Raw genomic sequence first — 10,466 nt, 5'->3', positions numbered from 1 at the left:
GAATCTTTGTATTTTAATGATAGATATTGAAACACGCTTCTAACAACACCAAATCCGACGAGCTCTTTCTATATTTGGAGCAAGGCGTTCAATACAATTGGCTGTTACTAAGTCGTACGGTATTGTAGCGGCGTTACGAATGTGGGAATAACACAGCTGGCTTCAAACACGCGAATGTTGACTGTCAGGGGGCAAATACTGTCCACTCAATGAATTCTCAGTTCTCTGTTTTCTGTTGTATTTTAAATCTACGACGACTTTTTATGTTTTGAATCAAATAAACAAATGACTTCGAGACAAAAACGGAGGCGACAGAGTCACATAATCACTTGACTATGTGGCGTCACTCGACTATGTGGGCTTCTACAGCAAGGAAATAACGAAATAGTTTTTATTAAAACAAAATTGCAAAGTAATTGTACTCGGTACAAAGTAAAACATGTATCGTTTAAACACAAACTATAAACGAAAAAATGCGGTAAAAAACAAACTAACAAACGCACATTGGAGTTTAAATTACTTGTTCGACTTTGAACATGGCACAGTTTGGCGCACTAGTAAAGTCTGGGCCCCTTGAAAAAACCTTTGAAATGTTTCTGGGAAGTCAAATGACCTGCGAAAAAAATGCGCATGGTGTCGTACGCGAGCTCGTAAAAAACTGCTACCGACGGTGTTGCATCGTGTTACCTCAAAGTAGGGGTTCCGGAACTTTGTTATTGCGGATTGTAAACAATCTGTTGTGCACGTTTGCGTTTGTGGATCACTGAGATTAACATAAAGTTGAAGATGAAATCAAATCACCAGGAGTAATAGAGTTAACAAGAGGTTTGTATTATTTGCGCAACAAAGACGGTAATAGGTTTAAAACATTTCAAGCATCCAGTGTATAACATTGAAAAATGTACTATAGGCTTTTGCATGAAACATTTGCGATTTGCCGTCAATTTAAACACAACACTATTTTATTGTTTATGAACAATCTCTGGGTTAAGCCCGCGGGATTCGCATCACAGCCGAGCCCCGATGCTCCGGATTAATAATGAATAATTTACGAAGGCCGCTTCCCATGGGATGAAACGGATTCAGTGTATATGATAGAAATCGTGACACGGGAGATGCAATCAGTGCCGCCGGTGACCTGCATTAACGTGTACCGCGATGTCGATTGATGCACTGCTCAAAGTTAAAGGAGAACCGAGCTGCAATGTTTTTTAAAAAGATTTTTTTAAAGGAAAACGCGCAAAAAATCTCAGATAATGGCAGGTGCGTTACTAACTTATTTTGCGTTTGGCAGTTATTTAATAAATAGTTTAAGAACTTATTTATCGTTCTGGTGTTCTGTACCAAATCCATCGCATGTACACAATAACATCTTTTGCACAGCAAAACTTACAAACAAAATTAGTACCAGTGCACATAAAAACACTGCACATAAAATTAAGCTTATAACGTCTTCTGCACGGCAGAAAAAGTTTCTTTCAACAAAAACTAGATTCACATTTCATGAAGCACTCATTTAGTAGTGGATTAAATTTAGCAGGTTTCGGTTCAACTCCAGATTCAACAAAGGATCTAGGTACATCCCCGGGTTCAAAACTTCCCCACGAAGCAATTTTTCTGCGACACTAAAACGTGTTCACTAATTTGGCAGCAATATTGGGTTGCAACATAAAAAAAATTGCAGCTTACAGCGACACAACGCATAAACAATAACAGTTTTTAAGAGTGAAAATTAGAAAGGTAAAGAGAGGTTAGAAACAGGACAATGCAACGAAAAAGGGGACATATATAAGCTATTGCTGCCATTTGCCAGAAGAGCTCTACAAACCTGAAAAACATGACATTTCAAAGTGTTAAAATTTGCTCTAATATTACATCAAATTTTGAAACTCGATATTTTGGAATGAAATAGAATTGGTTTAGAGTATATGAGCTCCGATAAATTCTTCTGAAAGGTTATGTATATTTTTTGCATAAAACACGATTTCAAAATCCCTTTTCTACATCTACATGCGTTAACATTTTGCTACGAGTAACCAAGAAGGGAAAGGTCTTTTTCGTAAACTTTCCTTATCCCTCTATCTTCGATATTAGTCAATGTGTCGTAGTAACCCTTAGCTACAGTGTCGTTAATCCAAGGCTTCCCAGGTTCAAGTCGGATTTGTCGGTCCGGAGGGTCTTCCTGCTGTAAATGCTCCAACAATACGTTGCCATCTTCGGCGAGGTCCTCGAATTTCACGATATAATCGTAGTTTACAACACAAGGGTTACACAATGTCAACTGAGGTCGCCAATGTACGTCCCAACGATATAACGGTTTCGAGCGTTCCTCTGAGAGAATGTACCTGATGATGATAATTAGACAAATCAAACTCAGCCCAAAAACAAAATCTATTACCGAGCTTGGAAAAGCATATATGTTGTGGGTGTATCTGATGACATAAGAGATTTGCAGCCAAACCTTAACTCCGCCAGCAAGCAGACATTATCATTTTAACGAAAACCGTTAAATTTAAGGTGTGTCACTTCTAGCATCAAAATTATGGATATCAAACTGTGCTAAAAGATAAGTCAGTCCTATTGCAGGTGTCGTACTGAAAGAGGCCCAATATTTCAGCAGTTGCCATCAGCATTTGCGACAAAGCGTTGGTTACAAAAATGCATTGCATATCGTTGGATTCGCAACTATTACTTTAGAATATTCCAAGATTCTCTACCTTGTTGCACACAGGCGCAACTGCTCAATTTTCATGAAAGCTAAAACGTTTGTGACTCTGTTGTATTAAACAGTAGAGATTAATTTGTCAGTTCATAATAACATGCAACGCAGTATTTAACTTACCACATAATCGCGTTTATTTTAGGTGACAAATTCTTACCAATGAGATTGTATTTAAATATATTTTGAATTTCGCGAGCCTATAGACATGTATTCGATACATATATCGGATCCAAAGTATCGAATCAATGTTTGAACGAAATAACAATTCATTTCCAAATGACGCATCGCTAGCTCGGACAAAATCCGTTGAAATCACGACGTACACGTTTATCAAGTAAAGTCATATGATCTGATAATTTAAATCCAGCTTTATTTAATCAAAAAAGCTAATGCTGACGTTAATAGGAGGCATGATTAAAATCAACATGTGATTTATTGACTTGAATTCAGCCCGAACTAGAAGACACAAGCCCGAAAACTGGGCTGAAACTTTTTTTCTTTTTGAAAGAATCCGAATTGAACGTAAAGGTTGATGATTTGTAGCAAAACATTTTCCAAGTGTAAAGCCAGGCCCGAATCAAGCCCGTTTTTTTCATGCTAAAGCCCGAAACCGACCCGAATTACAACTCCGATCAGAAGCAACAGCACGTTTGGAGCTTCATAACAAAAATATGTTTCAAAAAAATCACCTCCTTGAAAGCCGGTAGGTTGAATATTCTGAAGCGCTGGAATGGATTAAAAGTGTTTGAAATATTTGAAAATTTGCCTTTCCTCACCTTATAAACTGTTGGAATGAAACTTGGCCCGTTTCCATAACCTTTACATATTTCCTAACATCTTCCTGTTCAGCTTTGGTCAATTCAATAAACGCTGGATCATCTAAAATTGATTTTAGTGGGCGATGTCTGAAAAACAAATGAAGTCGTAAAAAGTCTTGCAGGCTTTCCACAGATAATATCGTTCTATGATTCACTCGCATTACTTAGTCGTGACAAAAAAGCTACTCGCTAAACCCGAAACTCAGTGAATGGGCCTAAACAGAAGTAACCAGTGTACTGATGGTTTACCGTAAAAATGTTTCACAAAACAAATTTGGAAGCGTCACATTAATTTATAAGATGTTAATTTTTCGTTATGTAATGTAAACTATAATGTAATTTACGTTGCAAAGTTCATCGCTTGTTTTGTTACAACAATTAGGTTCACAGTTTACTGGTCGTAATATTTCAACTTAAAAACCACGACTTTGATAATTCCATACCAAGGGTTAACCGCTTAATTTATTTAAAAACACAAATGAAGTTTTGCTATGATTCTGTGTTAGTTTATGGTTGAAATTTCTAAAACACATACAATAGGACGAAACACAGCTGCTGCTTATACAATTCGTCTTCTAAACGTCGTCATAAAGGTAAAATTCATTTTCCGTTTGATAAGTGTTATCGAAGCTTCGCTCTGTCGCATTGTATCGTGTTGTACTCGCTACTGTGTTTACTACTTTAGCTGTAGACGAGGACATTTCGTGTTTACAAAAAGTAGTAGTTGAGCATAAAACCGGAGTTACATGTTCACTGCTTGGTTGAACAAACTAACGCAATGTCACTTGAACATGTCTTTTTGGTAATGGGATCAACCCTGAAGCGTTTACGCACATCTGCGATCACGGCACACTCCATTATATAACAAAGTTCGCCAGGCCTATCAAACTTGTTAAAAGGGGATTTAAAGTCTTTTGAAAGAAACAATTTGGCTAAGATACTGCGTATGTATGCATTCTAAAGCAAAAAGATGAATGACTTAATTTTGAACTTTCAATCTTGTGATGTGGATAAATCAGAGAGCATCACCAGTATCTTGGTTAAATTTGTCATTTATGGACAAATGAGACAAGTTTTCAAAACTCTTATATATCTGCTTACTTCGTGGTCTGTATGCCGTGTAGGTAAAGTGACGATTGGCGCAGGGCGATCCACCTGCCCAGCCTCATCATGTAAGTTGCCTTCGAGCGATCAGTAAATTTGCTGCTGTATGCGGAAACCAGGCGTTCGTACGGTTGACGCATCACGAAAAAAGTCGTGTAGGTGTCCAGTCGACGAAGTGCCTCGGTTTTGCTCAGTCTGAAAAGCGAATGACGTCAATACACCTGTTTTTGCGCAAAGGAACCAGTGATGTGTGATTTACTATAGGGGTGGAAGCAAATAGTAATATGCGACTGAATGAAGGCAGTCAATCTTGGAAGTTGTTGCATGTGTGTGGGCAAGTTATAATAAGCACTTCTTTTTGGATGCACCTCGTGCTTGGTTCGAACTATCCGGTTTCTTCAAGTTTACGTTTAAGTTACGCTTGGTTACAACCGAAACGTAACAACAATATGTTGGTGTGTTTTCATACCAAGCAAGACTGAACAAATAGAAATGTTCAATTTTGGACACCGCACATACAATCAAAGTGGCTGTCGAAATTGAGATTTATTAAGGGCGTTGCAATTCGAGATTCAGTCAGTTTTCAATTCATTCTGCGTTCGCTGTGGTTAGTTGGAGAAAAACCACGTTAAGCCAACATAGCGATGTATACGGATAAACATTGGGGCGTTGATTAAGAGCAAATTGATTTTGTTGCGAGAATTTTTTTTCCACCCGGTCTAAGTCTGGCTGCGGTTTATTTACAAAAGATCCCAAACAGATACAGTGATGACATAATTTGTTTGGCTTGGCACAACGAGTTTTAATCTTACACTTGAAACCTGTTGAGATCCCCTTAACACTTCACTTTAAAATAGTTCCAGTTTCAACATTGAAAATCCCATTGTTAATTTCAGCTCCCAAATTTCAGGTCGGCATTGAAGCTTATTACTGTTATATTGGTTGTGGGCAAAGGGCGTTCTAGGCTGATTCCATTCATAAGGAATGTACACACGGAAATAAAAGATTCCATATTAGCATTGCCCACTTCAATTCAAACTTATGTTTGTTTTTGTCAAGCCAACTAGCGATTTGTTCATTTAGCCGGCGGAACATACCTTATTATCATAACTTTGTAGCACTATAAATGAATCAAATAGACTCGTCAATTACTTTATCATCGCCATGTCCTAACCCACTCGCATTCACTAGTTCCTACTTGTAAAAAAATCCTGTGGGACAAAATATCCAATGCAAACGACTGTAGTTGTAAGTGTGATCAAGCCTTCCGGGTCGGGTACGGGTTTTAAGCAGGCCTGATTCTATGCGTTCACCCTCGGGCTCATTTGTGTCGTAGTTGCACTAATTTTCGGGGCTAGTGTGGCTATTTTTTACATCCAGTTCGGGCCACATATACAGGCCCGTTTACAACATTAATGTTAACGGATAAATCAACTTCCAAAGGTCAACAGAGGTCATATATCAAGCCAATCAACCCATAGCCATTGATACCCAACATGGAAAAGTTTACTTAACCAAGCATTAAATTGTAATTGAAAAGTTTGCTTGAATGTTATGGCATCATTAGTAATGCAAGTCAAGCGGCACAGCACAGTTAAATAGCCAAAGCAGAAGAGGAGAAATGACTTCATTACTTGTCTAGTGTTGAAATGTAACCGTTGTTTAACACCAAAAGCTTCGGGTCAATAAATGGAAGAGCAGATTGGTTGTTCTCTTTTCCCATCAAATACCACATAATGCGTTTCCATGTCGTGCAAGCAGCCTATGGAAACAAACACGTTAAAGTAGAATCTAAAACAAATGAAGCGGCAAACTTTGACAATAATACAGCATTAAACAATTGTTTGCATGTAGGTAAAAACAGAAAGGGCACAGATTTGGTGAAATATATTTAAATGAACTGAATAAAACCTTTTACTAAATCGCAACACTTTGCGCAGCATTAGCTGTTTGTGTGCATTGAAGTATTAGAACAAAAACAGGAACGATCAGGCCTGTATATTATATTTAATTGAACTGAATAAAATCCCAGCCAAATGTGTCGAATTGTTTACTGCATAAAACGCACTTGGCCGGGGTTTTATCCAGTTCAATTTGACCATATACAAGGTCTGGCCGTTTCCGCTTTCGATCTGTTACTTCTATAACAAACAGAGCTGCTAACTTTGGCAACACTTTGCATGGCCTGATTCTTTGCATGGAAACAACAGAACAAAAATGGAAACGGCCAGACCTTGTATGATTTAATTAAACTGGATAAAACCCAGCTAAATGTGTCACATTGTTTACTGCACAAGACACAAGCCATGATGTCGTTCTTCCGCGATAGGCGGAAACTAAGTTAGACAAAATTCTATGTTTACATTTCCCCCCAAAACAACTCGGGTTCGAATCCCACCGGTGCCAAATTAAATTAACAAAAACAACAACGCTTAAAAAGCAAGCCCTTCCTTGTAAAGTTCAATGGTGTTGCAAGATTGTATTTCCGGGAACGTTTTTGTCAATTTTTGATGGAAAAGTGCGTGAAGGGCTCATGTTAAGCGTCGGGCGATATTTGCCTTTTTAGACACTTAAAATGCGTACATAAGCAAAACATATTTGTTCTGTATACGACAGTAATTTTAGCAAAAGTTTCCAGCTTGTATTAACACCAAAACATGGATGTAACCAAGTTCCACACCACGCTCCGGACCTGATGTGTGTAAATAAAACATTACAAGGTCGTGGCGGGTGGTTTTGTGGTAGTAGGGATTCATAATCACATTTTACGACCTAAGATATCGTCAACAAGCAAGCACATGTGTCGCATTAAAGTAATCAAACTTTTCGTAAATCTATTTCAGGTGGTACATTCTAAGTTATGCATAGGTTTGGTGTGCTGGCGTATACACAGTGGCGGGATTTAATTTTTTTGTCGGTCGGTTCTATCACAAAAGTCATATTTTTCAGCCGGTTCTGTTACAAAAAGTCCATTGACAGTAACCATCAGTAATGCTAACCGGTTCGCTGATCTCATAAAGTTCGTGAGACGGTTCTATTGAACCGGTGCGAAGCGGCTGAATCCCACCACTGATTATACATGTTCGATTGCAAAAGCTAAAATTCAAAAGGCTTTCAAATTGACACATACCTTGGGAACAACACACATTATTGTTTTATGCCGATCGTCGTAGACCATCCGCGACAGATCCACGTGTCGATTCCGTGTATGCTGACTACATCGGTCCATGATTTCCGTCCTTCTATTGATGTATTTATCTTCCGTGGAAACGTTGTGAAGTTTGCGCTGAGCTGGGGTGAACAATTAAAAGCTGAAGTGAACAGTTTTTACCAAAGAGTTACAAAATTTGTAAAACTGAAGTCTTAGGACATGTAAAATATTCCCACTTTAAAACTGAATGAATTACGGTGGGGAAGTGGGGGCTGTAGGTTTGATACTGGGTTAACGGGAGCCAAAAATTACAGGGACCAATTTTAGGGACATATATGTGACGTATGCAAAGCTAAAGATATGTACAAATGACACGGACTTTTACTGGAAACAAAATTGCCCGCGATGTACAACAAAACGTAGACAAAGCTAAAGAAGTTTCAAAACTCGTTTTCGTCGGGCAACCCACGGAAGGCGGTCAAAAAAAGTTTGAGATAATTCAATAAGCTGACATCAAACTTTATAGCCCAATCACAGTACGCCAGGCCCATTAAAGGCGTCATACCGAATCAGCCGGTCACCAAGCATTCACCACCACCAGAGCTGATCCCAGTTATGAATTTATGTTTATCTTAACTCAAACTTTATTGTAACTAGTTGACATGTTTAAATCGAAAACAAACATCTGATTACTACAGAAGCATGGAACAACTCTCGATAGTATTTTATTTCCCCTGAGATTGGATTGAGTTTCCGCTGATTTCTCACCTAAGACGTCGATCCCACTGTCGGTAAGCGAAATCCATTTCTTATTCCAAGTTGCGTAACTTTCCTTTAACACAATTGTGTCATCTGTTTCTCGCAATCCATGAATAAAAGAGTCAAAAAACGAGCGCCTTGTTCCGTACAAGCTCGCATACTTCAAATCCTCGGCGCGATGCAAGCTTAAATTACGCGCCCTTATCGGTTCTTTATACACGAAGCGATGTAACTCCGTCCTTTTCTGTGGCTTTTGGTAAACATTAGTATCACGGTTGTATTTCACTTTTTCGTTGAGGTAGATTTTTTTCAAGGAACCACTTCTTGGGTTGATGTGTGTTACACCCGCTGTGTATGATTTGGTCCATGTAGCGCTGTAGATGAAGGATATTACGAAGATGATTCCCGCCAAAGCGCCAGCCACTTGCACCCGTTTCTGGAACATTTCATTCACATGATTGAATACCATCAGCAACCGCGCGCGTCAGCTATTAAATCATGACGCAGTACTTTTCTACAGGCCCTGGTGGGAAAATAGTAAAAATGACGATATTTAACATTTCAATAGTTTGTTGGCAAATCTTTTATTTCAACCAAACTCAAATTTGTATGTGATGTATTGCTAATAGCAAGTAAGAAGTTTAGTATAAAAATGTCCTGCTCTGACCGGGTCCCTTACGTTCCCCCACTGGGACTGGTTTACCCGTTATATATAATAACAATCTTTCATTAAAAGCAGAACTGAAATGTGTATGTGAGAGATTGATAATGGCAAGTAAATGGCAATTTTGTACGGCCTTGGAGTCTATAATGTATTCGCTATGAAGCTGGTCGAACAACAAGCCCACAAATGAGTGAAAAAATAGGCCTGCAATTTGAAATGCGTTTCAAAACACGATCGCATAACAGGGAAGCAAATACCACGATACAAGCATTGGTGATTTGCTAATAAGCCTGGCTCGGTGTACAGAAGGTTTTGCCCCAGCTGACAACAGCACGACAAGCCGGCATGCTGCTTCTCTCTCGAGGTTCGCGGCAAGCTGATTTCCTGTTCTCGGTTGTCTGTCAATGTTTGCTCGTATCGACTTCGCGTCCGGGCGATAAACGAACACAACAACTCATTCAAGCCCCGCGGCATAATCGCTCTAGCCTCTGATGAACTACGCTAACTATAAGCTGGTAAACCTTAATGCTATGTTGACGTTGAAATTTACCGAAAAGGTAAAGAATTGGCATAGATTCAATCTGCCTATATTGTAAGTTGTAACCGGTCTTGCCTTTCGTGATGAGGTCACTTTGGTTAAACTGTGAGAAAATACTGTTGCTCTACATAGTAATGTGTTACCTCAATATCAAGCTGTTATTTCCAAGGGCTGAGAAAATACCTACTAAAAATAAATTACCTACACCAATGTGCTAATGACTTTTAGCCACCGAAGGATTACGCAATCAAATTTATAAATCAACGACACCAGTGAGCTGTTGCAAACACAAACAAACCAACACATAACCTCACAAAATTTTCATATAAACTGACCGATACACTATTTAATCCATTACTCATACTGGGAATCATCGACAATTCGCAAAACGCTTCACTAAATAAGTAACTCAATGGAACAAAAATCCACAAAATAAACATACAGCCGTCGTCGAGGTTGGTCTTGTATCGACTCAAATAGTTTTACCGGGTCAGCTCCTTTACACTGGCCAAGATAATAACCACCTGTCAGTGTTTGAAAACTCCGCTGTACTTATAAGCGCCCGAAGCTACAAAACGGTAACTATCGACATGGGAAAGTATTTATCCCGCTTTGTAACAATAAAATGAAGTGAACTGTAAAATTTCTCTCATCAACGACAACCCGACAAAAAATTCTGCCTGATTCGCTGGGCTTGCTGCTTCGTATTT

General features: G+C 38.8%; 1 protein-coding gene across 1 annotated transcript; it reads right to left on the bottom strand.

The window, feature by feature from the left end:
• Nucleotides 1–377: 377 nt before the first annotated feature.
• Nucleotides 378–9,097, bottom strand: LOC145238566 (carbohydrate sulfotransferase 13-like). The gene is made up of 6 exons (XM_080101772.1): nucleotides 8,564–9,097; nucleotides 7,775–7,935; nucleotides 6,279–6,406; nucleotides 4,642–4,839; nucleotides 3,499–3,627; nucleotides 378–2,345 (listed from the first exon to the last, which is right to left on the bottom strand). The coding sequence occupies exons 1-6, from the start codon at nucleotides 9,021–9,023 to the stop codon at nucleotides 2,027–2,029; spliced, it is 1,395 nt and encodes a 464-aa protein (XP_079957898.1). The 5' UTR covers nucleotides 9,024–9,097; the 3' UTR covers nucleotides 378–2,026.
• Between the last annotated feature and the right edge of the window lie 1,369 nt (nucleotides 9,098–10,466).

Source organism: Phallusia mammillata, chromosome 7, assembly GCF_965637545.1.
Source record: "Phallusia mammillata chromosome 7, kaPhaMamm4.hap1.1, whole genome shotgun sequence".
NCBI lineage: Eukaryota > Metazoa > Chordata > Ascidiacea > Phlebobranchia > Ascidiidae > Phallusia > Phallusia mammillata.
This window is presented reverse-complemented; position numbering and strand designations above follow the sequence as displayed.

Coding starts and splice junctions, on each gene's coding strand:
- LOC145238566 (XM_080101772.1), bottom strand. CDS start 9,023: ATGGTATTCAATCATGTGAATGAAATGTTCCAGAAACGGGTGCAAGTG. Junction 7,936..8,563: donor CAGTGGGATCGACGTCTTAG/GTGAGAAATCAG, acceptor TGTTCACCCCAG/CTCAGCGCAAACTTCACAAC. Junction 2,346..3,498: donor TCATTCCAACAGTTTATAAG/GTGAGGAAAGGC, acceptor TATCATCATCAG/GTACATTCTCTCAGAGGAAC.